This window comes from Parasteatoda tepidariorum, chromosome 8 (assembly GCF_982258835.1).
Source record: "Parasteatoda tepidariorum strain Cologne lab strain chromosome 8, Ptep-v5.0, whole genome shotgun sequence".
In the NCBI taxonomy this organism is placed as follows: Eukaryota; Metazoa; Arthropoda; class Arachnida; order Araneae; family Theridiidae; genus Parasteatoda; species Parasteatoda tepidariorum.
In genome coordinates this window covers 51,670,353-51,691,022 of record NC_141762.1, presented here as the reverse complement: position 1 = coordinate 51,691,022, position 20,670 = coordinate 51,670,353, and the positions used below count along the sequence as shown (strand labels likewise).

At 28.1% G+C, this 20,670-nt stretch overlaps 1 protein-coding gene across 10 annotated transcripts in view; it reads right to left on the bottom strand.

The window, feature by feature from the left end:
• The window catches only part of LOC107450223 (6-phosphofructo-2-kinase/fructose-2,6-bisphosphatase), a 50,243-nt gene extending 30,467 nt beyond the window's left edge, over nt 1–19,776 (bottom strand). For 2 of the 10 annotated variants that reach the window (XM_043049887.3, XM_087150304.1), the window contains exons 1-4: nt 6,666–6,823; nt 3,116–3,241; nt 2,045–2,141; nt 1,894–1,957 (exon numbers count right to left, since the gene is read on the bottom strand). In XM_043049887.3, the coding sequence (XP_042905821.1) occupies nt 1,894–1,957; nt 2,045–2,141; nt 3,116–3,241; nt 6,666–6,738 (360 nt within the window). In that variant the 5' untranslated portion in view covers nt 6,739–6,823. Of the gene's footprint in view, nt 1–1,893; nt 1,958–2,044; nt 2,142–3,115; nt 3,242–6,665; nt 7,127–19,137 lie in introns of those variants that run through there. The other 8 variants (XM_043049892.3, XM_071181398.2, XM_071181397.2 and 5 more) reach the window with 8 other exon arrangements.
• Nucleotides 19,777–20,670: the final 894 nt, after the last annotated feature.

Genomic DNA, 20,670 nt, shown 5'->3' with positions numbered 1-20,670 from the left:
TAACCAAAATAATTGTTACAAAATACAAATGAATTGCTACATTTTTAGGCATAGGGTGTCCAAAAACACTATTATCCATTTGTAATTTATTGTTGGTCCCTCAATCCTCTAAAAGCTTTAAAACTTCCTTGATAAGTACAAGAAATTGTATAATGTAAACACTTCTAAATTTATAAGATGATTCTCTATGTATCTTGAGAAAGATAAAAAGTTTTGTAGAAGTGCTTCCATTATTTTGTCCAAGCCCTGTATATTTCCCTTGGAGGGTGGCCCTTAATCAACAAAACCATTAACGCTACATTACTTTTAAAAATAACATTTTATTTTATAGACATATAGTAAAAACCATTCCAAGTAGTTGTGGAGAAAACTAAAGGGATTAGGGATGAAAACTAAAGACAAAATTTGTGTTTACAATTTTATAAGAATGATAGATAATGAAAAATAAAACTTATGCCTTTATTAGCTTGAACCACAATGTAAAAGATTAGGCATGATTGTATTACTTTTTACTTTAAGCTGGATAGCTTATTATCTAGCTTAATATCTAAACCAAAGCTTAGATTTTGCTATATAGCAGTAGTTATTAATTTTGCTTTCTGTTAAATACTTTGAAGCGGAGAAAGGTTTAACAGAACCAATTGTTACCTTGCATCTTAACTAAAACTCTAGTTTGCTTTGATTATTGTTCTAAAATAATTTTGCAATAATTCTTTCTATTTTAATTTACAATAGATTTACATTTTAACTTGTTTTCTAAAGATAGTGTCAAGGACTTCACAAATGCAGAGTTTCCTTATCATTACACTGATAATATTTTCTCATCATTATTCAACATACAAGATTTTAAGTTAAAAATTCCAAATTAGATTATTCAATATAAATTTCATTTTAAAAATTGAGCTGAAGAGTTTTATTTAGAAACTGTGTGTGAGAATTGTATAGTACAGTAGGGAACCGATTATCCGGAACGGTCGGGACCATCGCTATTCCGGATAACTGATTTTTCCGGTTTTCTGAATCGCTACAAAAAGCCGTGTTTTTATTGTTAAACCCAACGAAAAAAAATCATAAATTTGGAAATAATCTAAAAAAATAAGAAAAAACGATGAAGTAATACACTAATGATTATTTCCAAAATTATGGTAAGGTAAATATCTTTAAAAAAAGAAAGAAAAATCGTAAAATCTTATTAGGAAGAAATTTTTCTTTTTTAAATGGCGAGAAAATTTATCGAATTTCGTTCCGGTTTTTTGGTTTCCGGATAACGGGTTCTGTACTCATAGGTGCAAGTTGGAAAGAAGGCCAAGACTGAAAATTTTTTGATTGAAATACCTAACATACACAATACCCCCTCGACATATACAAACTATCTAAGAAAGTTTTACCATAATACATCAAGTTTAAATACTGTACAAAAAATATTTATTCATCTGTCTTTGGATAAAATAACAACAGGACATAAGAAAGTAGACCAATAACGTAGACCTAAAAAGTATTTTTAAGGACAGAAAAAAAAAATTCCGATTTCCGTTTTCGAGTCAGTCTTGTTTCCATCTTACTTCCGTCCGCGGATATTTTCGAAAGACGGAAATCCGTCCTGGGGACAGAAGACTTGCACCCATGTCTGTACTGTAGTATTAATTTGAAAACACTAGGTAAAATTATATCAATTATAACTAGTTATCATTATATCAATTACAGAAGAAATAATTTTCTACTGAGTGATACAACATTACATTCTTGATGTAAAATTTTATGACATTAGTATTTGTCATAAGGAATATAATATGCAAGTGTATAAAAATATTAAGAAAAGGAAACCTATATTATATTACCTATATACTATTTTTATTCTATATATATATAAAAAAAAAAAAAAGAGAAACCTACGGCAACTTCTCCTTCAGTTTCAAGCCATTTACATGCATCTTCCAAAGCATCTAGAGCACATTTGCTGAAAAGAATATTAAAAATATAGAACTTCTTTTGAAACTATTAAGTAAGTAGTAAATAAGAAAATTGCTGAGTAATTAAAACTAACTTTCTAATGGCCATCGCTGATGCATTGTCAGGACGGAAAAAATCATGATTTTTGTAGGCCTCAGTAGCAGAACGACGATATTCTCCAACATTAAAAACTGGAAGAAATGGATATTAGTAGCCATTTTTTAAAATTCTGTTTTAGCAAAAGCCAAAAAATGACACATAAAATTCAATAAAAGAAAATAAATTTCAGAATTTGAAAAAGGTCCCATGGCATATCTGTTTAAATAATGGACTACAGTTAAATAATAAACTACAGTTGTTTTCATTTAAGTATTGCAGATACTGATATTTTTATACTATAATAAGAATTTAACAAATAAATACTTGACCTAAAATAATTTGATTGAGATATAATTTTTAATTTAAAATATAAATTTTCATTGATATTGAGTAAGCTGATATTATTCTTATAGAAGTAGAATCCATTATGGACATTGATATTTTATACAATAATTTAAAAAAATAATACTTGACCTAAAACAATTTTTACTTTAAAGTAAACATAAATTTACATTAATATTGAGTAAACTGATGTTAAATAAATATCCTCATAGTGAACTAGGAATCATATTTATAGTGGACCCCCATTCAGATTCATATAATAGTTATACAACACTACTACAATTGAAATGAATCCATAACGGACCTAATTCCCATAGATTCATATTCACTTCAATTTCTAATTGAATGTCCTAAAAAAAAAAATTTTTTTTTTATAGTTGACTTTCTTAATAAGCGCTAACTATTTTAAATTTTTTTCAAGTAATACATATCTAAAAAAAAGTCTAATGGAATAGATAGATAAAATAAAAACTTTTTTTCACATGAATTGTGAAGTGGAGATTCCGGATGGGCCTGACATATGGACTAAGCTTCAAATTTTGAAATAGTTTTTGAGCTGTAGAGATATTTCTCAGAATAAAACATATGGTTACAAACATTAACGCATATTAAGATAAACTATAAAAAAATTCTTTGTGATTGTGAAGTATGAAAAAATATTGACCAATTCTTTTGTTACTTTAAAAGTATTTTATAATAATAAGTTAGAATTTTTTAATTTTACCTCTAGTTTTGATGCCAATCCAATTCAAATAATGAGTCAATTTCTTGGATATATAGGTTTTGCCTCTTGCAGGCAAACCAACCATTGCAATAACATGAGGCAAATTAACATAGTTGGTACGATCACCTATAAAAAAAAAATAATAAAAATTCAATTATCACAAAAAATATCTAAATAGAAATTACATTATATCATTAAACTAACACAGACCATAAGCAGATGACAACTCTATAATTACTAATTTTTTTAAAAATGAAAATAGAAAATTGGCAAAAACTTTTACATGATGAAATATTAAAGAATAATTTAAAGTAGTATAACAAATAAAAATGTGACAGTAATCTGAAAAGTTTGGAAATATTCAAGAGTAATTTGAAGTATGACAAATAAAAATTTGACGGTAATCTGAAAAGTTTGGAAATATTCAAGAATAATTTGAAGTATAACAAATAAAAATTTGACAATAATCTGAAAAGTTTGGAAATATTCAAGAATAATTTGAAGTATAACAAATAAAAATTTGACAATAATCTGAAAAGTTTGAACTGAAATGCCATTTAAGAAAGTTTCTGAATGTAAGAGTTTAATGGTTGAAAGATCTGATGGTCTAAACACAACATACAAATGCTATTAATACCTTATTATTGACTTCATTTTTTTTTTTTTGGCATTTACAAAATTTAGGTCAGTAAAAATAAATGTTAGCCATAATCTTTTTGGATCATTTTATTGTCACAAATTTTGATGTGTGTGAACAATTGAGTAAAGCAAAAGATTTAGGCGGGTTTATATAAAAAGGAATATTTTTTAAGAGATGGGTCAAAATGAGGTTACTTCGGTTCAGTCATTTTCAGTGAAATTACATTCAGAAGTCTGGCTAGGTTTTTCTGAGAGGTACCTATTATGTGAAAATTTAGACATAATTTGTGAAAATTAAAAATTATATCAAAAATCAACACAAAAATATGTATTTATCCTTTCTTACGATACAAAGATAAAATTTTAAGAAAAAGTATTTTGTGAAACTACAGTTTTTCCAAAAGTTCAATTTGGGAAGGTACCGCTAAACAGGAGTAAATCTGGCTTGGACAGGCCCCTGACATTGTACTTTACATTACAATGTAACCTCCTACTTAGTATATTTTAAGAAAAAGTTTGCAAAATAAGCTGCCATTTTGTGATAAATTAATTTTTAAAAAAAAATTTCCTGCCAAAAAGTTATGTTTAGCTGTTATAATTCTGTCATGCAGTCGGAACCCAAATACAGTAGAGAACCGATTATCCGGAACGATCGGGACTACCGCTATTCCGGATAACTGATTTTTCCGGTTTTCTGAATCGCTACAAAAAGCCGTTTTTTTAGTGTAAAACCCAACTAAAAAAAAAAAAAAATATTTGGAAATAATCTTAAAAATAAGAAAAAACGATGAGGTAATACGCTAATGATTATTTCTGAAATGATGGTAAGGTAAACATCTTTCAAAAAAGAAAGAAAAATCCTAAAATCCTAAGAGGAAAAAAAAATTTTTTTTCTTAAAAAATTGCTGGAAAATGTATCGAATTTCGTTCCGGTTTTTTTAGTTTTCCGGTTTTCTGATTTCCGGATAACGGGTTCTGTACTATACAGTAATAAAAAGTTTGTGACATAAGAATTCATTCATTAGTTACAGGCAGACTAAGATAATATGAAAAACTTTCTTGGAACACAAAATCTCAATTAAAAAAATCTTCTGTATGCACTAACTCTTATAACTAGTTTTAACCAGCCCACCTCAGTCTTCCTAACTAGACCTCATTTTGGAGAAATTAGTTTGAAAAATCAAGGATTTTCTTAAAAATGATTAATTTTTTTAGAACTCAATTTTGATCCATACCACTTGGATGAGTTTAGGGTAATAAAAAAAAACTAAAAAAATTTGTAAATCGAAATTGCAGAAACTTTCCAAATAATTGAAAAAATACCCAAAATTTAAACAAGAAAAAAGTACGTAGTAAGAGTTTATCCATAGAATGTTATCAAAGTTTTAATAAAAATATTGATGTAAGATTTTATTCAAATTGAGTAAATATGAATAAAATGTGATTTTTTAAATAACGCGAATACGAACCTCGACATTTAACTTTAAAATACGATTTTCGTGATCGATTTAATACGATTTATACGATCGCGTGAATAAGATTTTCGACGTAAAATTTTTTAATTAACTTGAACACAAATCAAAATCATGGCTTATAAATCGAGTAAATACGAAACACGATATTTGATAATAAATGGCGTAAATACGAAACTCGATGTTTTAAATCTTGTGAATTTTAAAAGAGAGAAAAATGAGCGTAAACGAGTTTTTCATGAAAATTCGAAAAAGAAACTTCATTTGAAGAGGCAAATTATTTGTCTTTAGTACTAATAGTAAAAATTTTCCGCAGACTGCGTTGGCGCGTTCGTTTGTATTAAAATTTGCAGTTTTTTGACCAAATTACTTTGCTTGAAAGTAAACGTGGGCCCAAGTTATGCCAAAAATAAAATTTTAAGCGACATTATATAAAACATTTTTGACGAAATAAGCAGAGGAAAAACTTATACATATACATATATATACAAGTATACATATATAGAAATACTATTTTTGGCATTTTTGTACATTTTGTTTATAAAGTTAATATTTTAATCGAAGTCTCTTTTATTTTTAAAATAATTCCTCTTTAATATATTTCATTACCGTATAAAAAAAATCTTTTTTCAGAGTATTGGGCCAGAGGAACAATTCTACGATACACAAAAAATGTAAGAAATTTTACTATTATAAAATAAATTCGTTAAAAATATGAACAAAAATTACTTAATGCACGATTGTTTCGGAATCTTTTAAACAGGAGGAATAATCAATTTTTAGTACGCTAGGAGGCTCCTCATATGCTCGCTCCGCTCACCAATCCCCGTAATTGTTTCTCAATCATCATTGTTTCCCTCCTTAAAAGCCACGATTTTACATATAACCCAGAACACAGTTTTCAAAATACACAATTATTGTAGCTTTATGTAAGAATATTTTGTAGGTTAATTTAAGGTAATTTGTAGGTTTAACGGATCTCAGATTAAAATTTAGCTGGCAAGTTAAAAAATTGAAAATAAATTTATATCTTTCAGCAGATAAAAAAAAAAAAAATTGTGAAATTTTGAGAAATATTTTACGTATTTCAATTTCGCTCCCTAAAGAACTGGGCGGCTGCTACTACCATGATAAAAATTCTTCACTTCCATAATTTAAAAGAAAATTCACTACCTCTTTTAAACTAAACTTTTCGCATAAAAAAAGATTACTTAGAAGCGTTTGCTTGAAAAAAATTCGAATAAAGCTTTAAATTTGTTATCTATTCTTCTAAAACATACGCTGTCAACATTAAGCTGTAAACTTGCCCAACATATTTTAGAACAAAAGTAATCTTGTTCAATTGAGAAGTAATTCAGGTGCGAGTTTTAAAATAAATTTCCAAATGTGACTTTACTTATTGCTTGATTAAAAATATGAATAAACAAATACATAATTACCTGTAACCCTATAGCCCGATAGCTTTCTGATATCGAAAGGGCGAGGAAAATACCTGCCTCTGCATGAATTCATGATAACTTAACTTAATGAAATCGGAAACCAGAACACCTGATCGGGAACTTCCTGTCACAGCGAGAATCTCAGAATAAAACGAGTCTTCAAATTCGTTAGTCAGTTCAGAGGAAAAAAGATTTCCTCATTCACATAAATCCCATCAAAATCTTTTGTGTGCGAAAGAATATGACTTAATTCTTGAGAAGTTCTTCAATGGAATAATAAAATTTGCGAGACAAGTAAGATTGTAACACTTAATTTACGCGACCTTTAACGTAAGAGTAAGGACGGAGAGCTTGAACTAGAACTTGACAAGAAAAAATAAAAAGAACTTTTTTGGCAGGGATTCTCTGTTGCTCTGAAAATCAAGTGATTGTTCCAAACGAAGCAAGTGGGCTACAATGGCGCCGAGTATTCCATCACCTTGTTTGTTTTCAAAAATTTCCAAAACATGTGACTAAAATAACTATGTTAAAAATTTAAAAAGGGGTAAATAGGTTATGTATGATAATTACAGCATGTTCAAAGTGCAATATTAAGATAAGTGGTGATAAAAAAAATACTTTAATTTATAAATATTGAATTGATTCAAACATTTAGAAAATACTTGTAGTTGATATTGCCATTCGATATTTTTTCATTATTTAATTTTTGTTTCCCATTTGTCTATGCCCAAAAAATAAAAAATCACTGGTCAAGATACGAGTCTTCTCTTTATGTTCTAAAGGACACATTTCTCTCAGTTTCTGATCAAAAATTCCTTTTCTGAGTTTCTATTTTATGGGAAGGATAATTTAAATTCTACCTCTCCAAATGACTCGTTGCAAAAAAGAAAAAAAATTAGTCCCCTTTTTTATTTATTTCAGTGCGTAAAAAACGGAGGTGTAGTAAAAGGGTTAGAGGAAACTTTGATAATACAGTATTTCATATTTTATAAAGTTATTTTGTTCTTAGATTTTTGATTTAAAAAAATTTAAAGCCATGTTACGACGTACGAATTTTTATTGTTCAAAATCAAATTACGTAAAAACGTTAGAATATTTTCCTTTTTTGTCAAAATTTAAAAACACGTTTAATTAAAAAAAAAAGGTGATAAATTATGCAAAAGCATTTTTTTTTAAAAAATTTATGTAATGGTTAACTTCGAACTAAACTTGGTGAATTTGGACCAACTTCCCGATAACACGTATGTCTGTTTATCAATTAACACAAGCTAAATGAAATAAAATTAAAAAAAAAAAAAAACATCAAATAAAAAAAAAATAGCCAAAAATACCAGGGTTTGAAAAAACCCAACCCACCTGGGTTTTATTGAAAAAACCCGGGGAAAATTGGGTTTTATTTGAAAAAACCCGGGGAAAATTGGGTTTTTTCATTTAGTGCTCATAAATTTTACTGTGAAAATATTTTTATTTATTAAATAGAGTTGTATAAGTAAACACTAAAATTTCATCTGACTTTTACCTGTAATAAAATTAAACTGGAATAAATATTTAATGGTCTTCCATGTTTTTATAATACGATTAACAGAAAGTGAAATTAAATTTACGTATAAAGAGTATCAGTTATTTGCCCCTTTTTTCAAATATTTAGATAAATATATGCATTTTTAGATACATTTTAACTTTATAGTTTCAAAAGACAAATTAATCTTAAAATTATAAAAAAAGCATATATAAAAAGTTATAGCTTATTTTTTTAAATTCAGAAAATAAAACTTTTAAATTTGTTTATTGTTTAATGTATCACTTCATAGAATTTTTTTTTTTGTTTGCTTTCATTATTTTAAACATGATTAAAAGAAACAAAATAAATTGTATTCAAATGAAATCTTAAAAATAATATTTAAAAAATCTTTAAAGTAATATTTTAATTTTTAACCGTTTTTTAATTGTGATAAACTTTCTCCAAATAGTTAAAAATTGTCAGCAGATGTTAAGAGTTAACTTAAAAAAAAAAGGTCCAATTTTTTCCTTTATTATTATTATCATACAACAGATTCAAAAGGTCTACATTTCTCTCTTAGATGGTGATACACTTTTACGAGTTTTGTAGCTTTATCTATTCCTAATCTATTTCGAAGTTTACTCTGCACCAAACCGAAACTTGAAAAGTGTCTTTCGATAGAGACAGAGGATGCTGGTGCTGAGTTCAAATAAAAAAGAATTGACAGAAATTTTGTGGAAGCTAGGAATTTTATTTATTTATTTACTTATTTATTTATTTACCTATTTTTTTTGCCATAATTTTCCACTATTTTTTGCACTCAAGCATCTTTGATTTTGGAAAGTATTCAGGATCGGAAATTTTGAATGCCATAACACGTGGCAGGAATTCTGGATGATGCTTAGAAAGACAGTTTTCTGCTAATTGGTCTTGTTCATCATTTAAAAATTGTCCCCTTGTTTCGGGATCCAGGACGCATATGCTAATAAATGATGTGGCTGAACAGCCTGATTGAATCTTTTTACAAAATGTTTATGGGGTTCTAATTCATCACACGATAGTAAGTTAATTCATATTTCAACAGCTTCTGAAATTGAAATGTTTTCTGATTGAAGCTTTTTTAAAGCTTAAGAAACAATTGATATCTGTTTTTCCCAATTGATAGTTTATTGGTAAAGCCCAACATTATTTAATATTTTTGACGTATTATTATTAGATTCATTTTGATGTTGAAGAACAATCTCTTCATATTTATGGTAATTATTGGCAAAAGTTTTTACGTGCTCATAATATGAATTCCACCTAGTGTCATTGGGTCATCAAGCAGTTTTTTTCATTTGTCCATCCATGTGCTTGATGCACATTTCTAAAATATTTGTTAACTTCAACGATGCGTCCAATGATAGTATTAGGAGCTACTTCTTTTTGAATCAAATTTAAAAAAACCAATTTGTAAAAAAACACCAAGTGGGTTTTTTCAAAGTGGGCCCACTTGGGGAACCCTGGTTATATGTATTTTATATTAAGTTTAAATAACGCATTATCACTACCTATTTGAATCTTCTTTATTGTTAAGTGCATTATGTTTCATAATTTTTTAAATTTGGAATTATAAAATATAAATGCAGTAATATAAAAGGAACAAGTTTATTAATCTTTTTGTTTTCACACTCATTTATTTACTATATTTATTAAACATATGGATATTACCTATTATAAAATTATAATCTGTAAATATTTATAATCAGTAAAAACCAAAATTTCATCTGACTTGAGTTAAATAAAAAACTGAAATAAATATTTAATGGTCTTACATGTTTTTATAATAAGGTTAATAGAAAGTGGAATTAAAACTATGAATAATTATAAAGAGTATCAGTTACTTGTCCCATTTGTTTTCAAATAATTAACCCTAGGAAAATGATTTCATTTTTAGATAAATAATTTTAAAAAGTTCTCTTATAAAAAGTTTTAGCTTTTTTTTTTAAAGCCAGAAAATAAAACTGTTTAAATTTGTTAATGTATCACTTGGTAAAAAAAGAAAAAAAAAATTCTTTTCAATTTTTTTAAACATATGAATTAATAATAATAACCTGTTTATTAATATATAAAGCATGCAACTATATTTGAAAAATTGATCTTTTCAGAGTATATTATTTAAATTTTTATTTGATTTAATATCATTAAAATATTACTTTTTGAAAAAACCCACTTGAAGTTTTCAATAGTAGATACCAACTGTAAAATTACATGAAGATTCCAGTTTCTTTTACTTTACTAATATTAAAAACTTAATCATATAAATCATGAGAAATTTATGCTGCACTATAAATTATATAAAAGTAAATGCAAAACAATAAGTTTTAGTAAAAAAAAAAATTTTTTTTTTGAAAAAACCCACTTATCGTTCCAAGTGGGTTTTTTCAAGGTGGGCCCGCCCAATAAAACCCGGGCGGGTTTTTTCAAAGTGGGCCCACTTGGCGAACCCTGAAAAATACTAGTTCCTTTAACTTATAACAGAAATCCAAGTTACGAAAAAGTACTAAATTTTTAAAATATGATTCAATTGTACTTTAAACAATAAATCATAAAAAAAATTATTGCTTGATAACAATGGACTGAATTTTCACAATGACAAATATATTTGCAATATAAATTTTGTTTACATAACGTCCATGGAAATTGGGAAAAAATGCTAGATATCATTTTGACGAAATCAATTCTTTATTCATTACTTAATAAAATGGGCTGTCTCGTTCATTTTAGCAAAAATCTTACAAACATACTTATCAGGCTTTTATCAGCTGCTTCATTACATCAGTGTTATTTTACATTTTTTTTATCACGCTATTCATTTACAGACATGTACAGTAAATACAGATAAAATTTAAATAAAAAAAAAAAACTACATTTTTTCAAGTCTTGGAAGAAATTAATCTACTTTTTTAAAACAAAAATGTAGGGCGCATTACTTTTCAAGAACTAAGCGGGATTTTTGGTGATAATAGAAATTAATTACAAAAGTAATGCATCCGACGTTTTTAGTCTATCAAAAATAGAGCTATTGCCCCATTTTTAGTTTTATATCAGCTTATTCCAGAAAGAGGTCAAATTTTGAATTGGCGGTTAATTTCGCTTGCACTATTTAAAAAACAATTGTAACTTGTAATAGCATCAGGCACAGAGGTTCAGCTGAAATTTGAGTGCTGGAACTAATTGGAAAGTGGTAAAAATTGCGATTAGAGATTAATTCTATTTGGTTATAAAATTACTTTTTTATATATTTGACGTTGAACAGCTGACCCAATTAGAGTTTACGACTACTAATGTTCAACTCCGTAGCCTTGTAATTTTGAACCAATCCAGAAGACAAGGCAACTCCTGGATCAGTACCCCCAGAGGTATTGATTTGTTAAGGGAACATGGAGGACTTAGCAACTCGACAGATTTAACGTGCATCAGTCACCATTTTACAACACGGGGAGTCTTCGGCCGGCCTGGGATCGAACACACGAACACTTGGACATGGGTCCAGTGCCCTACCGACCAGGCTATTCCGGCCCTTTATAAAATTATTTGATTAATTCGGTTCTTTGGAAACTGTAGCCGACATTTTGTAATGCGTCAAGAAAACACAGCAAGTGCAGATTAATGAAGGCTTTTTTGTAAATATCTTATTAAAGGTCCATTGCAAGATTGCTAGATAAATTGAGATTGAACATTTCCCTAAATGCCAAAAAATAATAGGCAAATTAGAAAATAATGTAGATTTTCAAATTAGCTTGACGCATTGACATACGCTAGCAACCTTTACTTAGTCATACAAATTGTAGACTTTGAAATTGCAACTGTGGAAACGAAAGATATTTAAAATTTCTACTTACGATAGAATTTGGAAATAATTATGATTACGATAAATTCTGTTCTTTCGCAGTTAGCAAGCAGAAACAATTAAAACTTTTAGACATCAGGCACAAAGCTCTAGTTAAAATTTGATTATTTTAGCTAGTCGGAACACATTTAAAATTGTGTATAATAAATTATATTTAACAATAAATTCTGCATCAAAGGATGGAACATTCTAATGTCACATAGCACAAAGCTTGAGTTAAAATTTTAGTGGTTTAACTCAATGACTCCTAAAAAGTGTTGCTAGAAGAATATAAATGATAAGACGAAGAAAAAATGCCAATCTTAAAATAGATTTTATATCCGGCAGTCGAATTTACAGTCCTAAAGCTGAATAGAGTTTTGTAATGAATTTGTTTTTTGGTGAATAAACACAAGCTGGAAATGAATGAAATAAACAGAATTATGGATTTCGCTGAAATAAAAACTGAGGAGAACTACAATAAAAGTTGAATATGGCTAGCAGAAAAATATTAATTAAAAGTCTAACCCATTTTATTTTGGTTTGGAAAGCGAGATGGGAAGTACCTACTAAGTCAATATAAATGCACGTCTTTTTCATAGTTTATTCCATAGAGTTGGTCCAACTCTATGGTTTATTCATTACATTGTTTTTTAAAAAATACATTTTTGTTTTCAAAAGAAATGTGCTACTTCGTTTTTATATTGGCATTTTACTATAAATAATATCGCAAAAGCAGCTAAATATTTAATTATTCGGTAAAATTATGGAAGATTTTAAGTCTTCACAGGATTATTCCAAGAAACTTAATTTATACATATTTAAGAGTATGGATGGTTTCAGCAACACAACCAGACTTGAAGTGTGTTAAACTACAAAAATGAGGGCACCAAAACGTGTTTTCTCTGAGTTAATCACTTTTCATTAGATACCAAATTCAAAATATGCTGGCGGTAGCGTGGCCCAGTGGCTAAAATGTGGCCCAGTAATTTATTTCATATTTTACAAACGACGTTGGATAGCCAGACAAATTCTGAGTATACGATTACCAAAGTTCAACTCTGTAGCCTTATAAGTTTGAACCCAATCCAGCAGACAAGGGAACTCTTGTATCAAGCATTTGAAGAAACTAGCCTTCCTGAAGGTCTTTTTTGATAGAATTAACACCCATTTTTGTTACATGGGTAGGAAACCCACGAAAACTTCCCACGGTTAGCCCGACAGCAAGTAGACTGATCCATGATTCGTCTTCCCCTCGGGATATTTTAAGTCTGCCTTGTGGTTGGTGCGAATCGTGTGTAGGATTCGTCTCGACCAGCCATCGCAGGGATTCAAATGGGCCTAGAATTCAGCCCAAGATTTTTCTGGTACAACTGAGATTTGAATTTGAAAATCCTGATGTGTCGCTATTAATAATTTAACTAACTTCGATGAGTTCTTTCAGTTAAAAGTCTTAGTTTAACATAATACGCATTTTTATTTTTACAGTAAGTTTAGCGTCCTTTAGTTACATTTAAAGATGGATTATGAAGAATTCGTATTCATCTGTAAATCAGATAAGAGTGCAATATCCAAAGAGAGTGAAGTGCAATATCAATCTTGATAAATCAAGATCGCATTCCATATCTTTTTCTTTATATAAAAATAAGATGAATTAGAGATTAATTTGATTTAATCAAGTAGCGGCATACAAAGTCTGATATTTTCTGACCTTTTATCAAGGATATTGCAAAACACTCCAGATTGATTCACAAAAATAGTAACAAGGAAGTGATGTAAATTCATTTCAGCGACAACTACTACATTTTACAAAGAAATAAAAATACGTATAACTGATACGTATGCAAGTAAAACTGATGTAGACTATATTAAAAATTTGTTGCCTTGACCCGTATCCTATTTTTTTTTCCAGTCTGATTTAAAGACAAATTATAACTAAATGCTGGATACAAAATAGATTGTACACCAGGGTTGAACATTTATTTTTAGAATTATAAAACATTACTTCAGACATGATTACCTAAGCTCTCTACTCTTGTTTTATTTTTATTATGTTAACCTGTTATGCTAAAGAAGCAAAAACTAAAAGGTTTTTACAATTTGCATCAAACTAACAACTTGTCTAAGGAGAAAACTTAAAAACATTAAAATTCTATTTTCAATTAGTATTTAAATCTAAGTTCCAAGTATCTAATTAGAAATAGAAAAATGTTTTGTTTTATTACCACACCTGGCCTTAATAATCCCTACTTTACAATTATTCATACAACTAAATGTTGTTAATATCCACAGAAAATATCCAGTTTTTTTTTATAATGTAATTAAATAATGATAGATAATTAATATTTTGTCAAAAATCTACTACACTTAGAGGATTTTTTCCGACATTAACATTAAAGTTAAAGTAAAAACAAGCACTTAAAAGTCAAAATTCAGGAAGATAAGTTTAAATAAATTATATATATTACTGTTAAGAACTTAAGTGTCAATTAAAACTGATTATATATTTCAGAAAAGGCTTAGTGAATGTTGCGAAGAATAAAAAGGTCATTTAATAACAATCAAATTTAATAATTGTAAACAAAAACAAACAATATGATGGTGTAATATTCATTACATTTCTCATTAAGCCTTTCTTATCAATCCATTGCCTGTCACACAAGTGATATACTATCAGAATTACTGTGAATGATTACAGCGCCCTCTGTATGACAGGAAGAAATGCATAACATAAAATATTCATTCTACTATAAAATAAGAATATATTCATCAAGCAAGGGCTATGGGCTAATAGAAATAAAATAAAAAAATAGTTAATATTCTTGAACTGTTTATCATCACCCATTAATTTGTATTTTTAAAAATGAATAAATTAGAGAAAATAGCAATCAGAAAATATCCATCTATAATGCAATATAGAACTCTAGATATTACAAGCAATCTAGGAACTTAAGACTGTTCAAAATTTAACAAAATTAAACAAGAGTTGAATTGAAAATTAAACTCAATGATAAAAGAGCAGGAATCTGATACTGGGCCAAACATAGTATGTAATCTAGGTAAGCTGACAGACTACAAAATAGGCCTAGAACCAAAAATTGGGGGAAAAGATCACTGGGGCATATTGAGGTTAGGGTACCCATGTTTACTAGAAGGCAACTCAATAAAAGTTAATAAATTCAAGAAATATTACCAAAATCAGGCTCTAGAAATATGATTTTCATATTGTTCAGGAAGGAAAGTTTTTGGTGAAAAACAGATTTTACTGTAGGCAATTGAAGTTTTATAAATAGTGCAACAAATTAGAGAAAATTTTAGAAACTTGAAAGATACTTCTAGAAACAATAAGGAGCAGTTTCATGTTAAAATGTCACTTTTCATGTGCCAAACTATACTGTTCCAAATTTTTCATACATCTTTTATAGAAAACTTAGGAAATATAATTAAAAATAGTTTGTGAGAAGCATTTGAATACTGGCAGGAGAAAGTAATAGAGACCGAATAATTGAAGTATTCAGATTATAGAGGTAACATCCTTCATAAATGTTACTGGAAAAGTCTGAAACTCAGCATGTGCCTAGGTGCATGTGTAAAATGCCTAGGCATTGTATATGATTGTATATGTAAAACTAACCAGCAATGTTTTAAAATATTTATTTCAAACATTTCCTAAGAGTTTTATAAAATACCAAATGAAAAGCCGCTGAAGTAGGATACATCTGCGATTTACTTTGAACACCATGTGACAAGACATGACTTCACACATACCTTGGGCTCAGAATTTGTCAGTTGCACAATGTGATTTGTTCGGGAGTGTCTAAATACACAATTTTACTTAAATTTGTCCAACAAAATATTAGTTTTTTTACAGTGCTGTATGTATATGGAGGAGCAGTGTTGGAGCAGGAGCCTATTAGGCTTCTTTAAAATACCTAGGCATACAGAGCCGGATTATACCTTTCGTAGGCCCTAGGCATAGCCGTTTTTGGGCCCTCCCCTCCTTCTCCCACTCCTCCCCTCTTTTCAAAAAGAGGATATAATATAAGAGGATATTTAAGAATATATTTGTCGATTCTTGGATCAAATGCAGAAGGAGAAAGTTCTCCAGATTAAAATTGAAAAAAAATTATTTGCATTCAACAATGAATCAAGATCGTTTGGCATCGCTCGCACTTATGTCTATTGAATACGACATTTTGCGTAGTTTGGAATTCGACAGCATAATACAAGATTTTGTTGAATCCAAAAATCGCAAAAAAGTAATATATTAGATCATAAGATTCTGCAAAATAATTTATTACCGAAAAATATTATATTTTTATTTGTATCTTCATAATTTTGTGCAAAATACACTTGTTTTTAAAACTAAATTATTTTCGTCAAAATTTTTTTTTCTCCCAAGTTTTTCGTAGGCCCTAGGCACGTGCCTAGTGTGCCTATAGGTTAATCCGGCCCTGTAGGCACAGTATAGAATGTCAGCATTTAATATTTTGCTGCTAACATTAATAGCCTTATCAGGACTTTTTCATCCTTCGCTTAAATAGCACTTAAATAGTCTAATAAATTGTCTCAATATCATTTGACATTCTGTAAAATGCCTAGATATTACATAAAAAGCATAACGAAAGTACCAAATAAATATCATATTTTGCCTACAAACATCCAGCATTAAATAAAATGCCTTGGCATTCCATTCCATTCATGCTAGTCTTTCATACTTTGAGAAAATAAATTTGAGATAAATTTGAGAAAAGGAAAAACTAAGTTTGTGGGTAAAATGTAGTAAAAACTTGCAACCTACATTCGGTTAAGAGAGGTATTCGGTTTAAAAAGTTTCAAACGTGTTTTTAATTTCTTTACAAATTCAACAATATTTCAAATTGAAATATGATTAATCACATATTCCAGATACAATTATCTTATGGGCAATAGAATGGGAAACAAAAAGATGTAAATATAATTGATAAGTAAATCAGCAGTGGTGAGGTTGGAAAATACCACAGTAGGCTTGGGCACCTTGATTTTTTTTTTTTTCAACTTTGGTATTAATTTGAAGAAATTGGAAGAAAAAATTCAGCATTAAATTTAAAAAAAACTTTTCTGAGAAATTAATTTTTTTAAGTAAAAGAAGAAGAAAAATGGCAAACTTCAAAAGTTTAGTCAGGAAGTATATTGACTTATGTTTCATTTAAATATATGTTTCATACCTACACAAATAATTGTACAAATCTAAGACTTAGATATTTATAATTTCTTTAATGTAAGAAAAAAAATATTTAATGATAAAAAGTTTTTAGAATAAAAATTTACATAGTATCTTAAATATTATACATAATAGAGCCCCTCACTTCTTTTGAATTACAAGCTTCTACTAATTAAAGATGGTTAATCATAAAACACAAAGAGCAGGTTTACAATTAAAAAATTTACAATGTCACCAGAATTATTAATTCTGAAAAATAATCACACTAGGGCACCCGCAATAGTTCCAATTTTCAATAGTTATCTTTTGTGTGTTTATTCCTTTTTAGACTTATACACCATAACATGGATTAGAAAAATAATCTTAACATTTAACATTTGCTGCCAGTTGAGTACAAGTGTTTATCACTGAAGAGTGGTAATTGATGAAGATAAAATCAAATTCTTATATTCACAACCATTTTAGTTTTTAAAATTCATAATAAGTTTTTTGCAATAAATAATTTGTTATTGTCTGGAGAAAATATATTTTCTGCAAAAAAGCAGGATGAGATTATGCATCTTGCTACCATTTGATCTGTTTTATCAACACAAACTGGTAGAAAGAAATTCGTCTGGAGTGGGATCGACATATATAATAACTAATTCATTTTATTTCAATTCTCATTTTTTAATATTAAATTTGTGGTTTGTAAAATATCGTAAGAAATGTAATGCAAAATAAAAAAATTAGTTATTTTAAGAAAATTTCACTGAATTATTAACAATTTTACACTCCTCTTCGTAAACACAAATTTAGTATATCAGAAAGTTTGATAGATTTTTGTCTCGTCTCAGATAAAGTAAAATGGATTATCTAAACATTAAAAAATTTACTACTAATAAAGTTTTATAGTAATTTAATATTTATCTTAAATAATTCAACTGAAAACAATTTTTAAAAAAAAGGGTAGACATTCAGGACAAACAGAAACAAAAAATAAACAGAGCCAGCATGAATATACAAATAAAGTTTATGACAAAGTTGTTTTTATGCATAGGGTATTATAAAAACAAATGTTCCTATAAAATACAACTCAATATTAAACAAGTTTCTATGTTACTATAAATTATTTTCCATAAAAATTAACATAAATTACTTACCATACATCTGCTAATAAAAACATAAGTGAAAATCAGGTAAAAAAATCTTAATTACAAACAAGAAAAAAAGAAAAAAACTCACTATAAAATAATTTCTCATTTTAAACATTAAGTACCAACTAAGTTTAAATTTTATTATAAAAACTCAAAATTCCTTTATAGATATTAAGGTATTCATTAACTTAAAAAACTTACAAAAGAGTCTTATCTAAGTAAAATAAAATATGAAGGAATGATAAATAAAACATTTGGCGAATTTTCTTTTAAAAACAGCACCAGGATTTCTTTCACATTATGTTGAAGTATTTTTTTAGCAAATTTAGGGATACTGCATTATTCAAAACTTTAATTGGTATGAAGGTGTTTATATTAAATTTCTATTTAATATAGAAATATAAATAACCAAGGTATTGACTGCTTTAGAGTAGATATGAATTTAGCAGATTTTTTTCCCCAATATCTAGACGAATTTTAATTGTATGTTATTTCAAGCTTATACCACGTATCGTGACATTTGGTAAATGATAACATAATTATAGATAAACTATATAAGTATTTGTGAGTTTTTTACTATTAAAAATAACTATCAGGTTCGATGAATATTGTATGAAAACCAACTTTGACATTTGAAAATACGCATTAGAATTTCATATAAATTCGTAGCAATTTAATTACAGAAAAAAACACCAGTTACTTAAATACAAGTATTATCATACTTTTTGAAACATATATATTATAAATTAATCAAAATTTACCTCTAATTGGAAAAGGTTTGGTCCCGTTACTAAATTTCTTACGAGCAGCCATTGCACAAAATTCGACAGAGAAAAAGTAAACAAAATCCTTTCTCGCCGGTGTTGCCGGTCAATGAAAATAGTGTTTTAAAAATAGAGTTCGACGAGCCGTCCGAAATCTTGTACAGTTTGTTATAAAATGAAAGGACCTTATATTAGTTCTTCACAATATATAAAATTTATTAGAATTAAAATATAGCGAATTCTCTTTTAAAAAATGCGTGCAGCTTTGGGAGTGATTCAATCCGAAATAATTCAAGATAATAAGCTTACTGATTGAAATTCGAGAATTCAAGGTTGTGAAGACATGCGTACAAATCACCTTGAGATTCTTGGCAAATAAAAGATGATCTGCGATGATGAGTAACACGTTGCGTATTGCGTAGTAAATTCATTAAGGAGCACTAGCCAAAAGGTGGTTGTGACGTAATTTTAGAAAAAAAAACGAATATAATTTCTTCAGCCATAAAAAACATTAAAATGAAAAGGAAAAAAAAAATGCCTTTTTCCACTCCCGAATTTTGATGATAGTACTTTTTCTACATAATTCTTGATGATGCAATTGTGTTCATTTCGCATTCTGATTTTGTTTTACTCAGTGGCGTGCAAAGCACGTGGATTCTGAGGGTTAACTTTTCGATTAGCGGCTCCCGTTAAGGGGATTAGAGTAATAGTAGTGTCAAATAAATAAATAAGGCAATTTAATTATAGAAAAAAATCCATTTAAAAATCTAAATTCATAATTTAAATTCCTTTTTATTTTAATTTATATTTTTTTATTAAAAATATATTTACATAAATGAATGCGGGGATTATTTTATGGTTTGTTATTTTCGCCTAAATGTTCTTAATTTTTCTTAGATGTAAAAAAAAAAAATTCAAGTTTTAATGACATAAAACTTCACTTTTAAATTTGTTTGAAAACTTAATTTCATTCTTCATAAAATAGTTTGTTTAATCCTAATATTTAACTGATAAAAAAAATATCGTTGCAATAATTTAATTTCATAATTTTAAATTTTAGTGTTCTTAGTCGTCGACTGGATGCTCCTTTAGCCAGATACGTATTGCTAGAAATACCTGAGGCTGGCTTTCTACCTGGGGCCGTTCCCCCTATGCACGCCACTGGTTAAAATTCTGTCCAATATTTTCGCTTTTCAGATTCAAAATTTTTAAGAAAATGATGGGAGGGGAGTAAAAAACTATTTTTTCTAAAAAAAAGAAGAAAAATCTTATTTAATTGTATTTGGCTTATAATTTCAAATCAAAATTGAAATTAGCATTTCAAATCAAAAGCATTTCCTTTAATGTTAGATATTTCAGGGATAATGATTCAGGAAATCGGCGATACTATATTTTCAAGGAATAAAATATTCTTTTTAAAACGATTTTAAAAGCTCCGTTTTAACTTCTTAGACTTTTAAAAGAACTGAAGATGATTTTCATTTACTCCTAGTAAATAATCAATTGCAACTGACAAAAGGGTCATGTCAT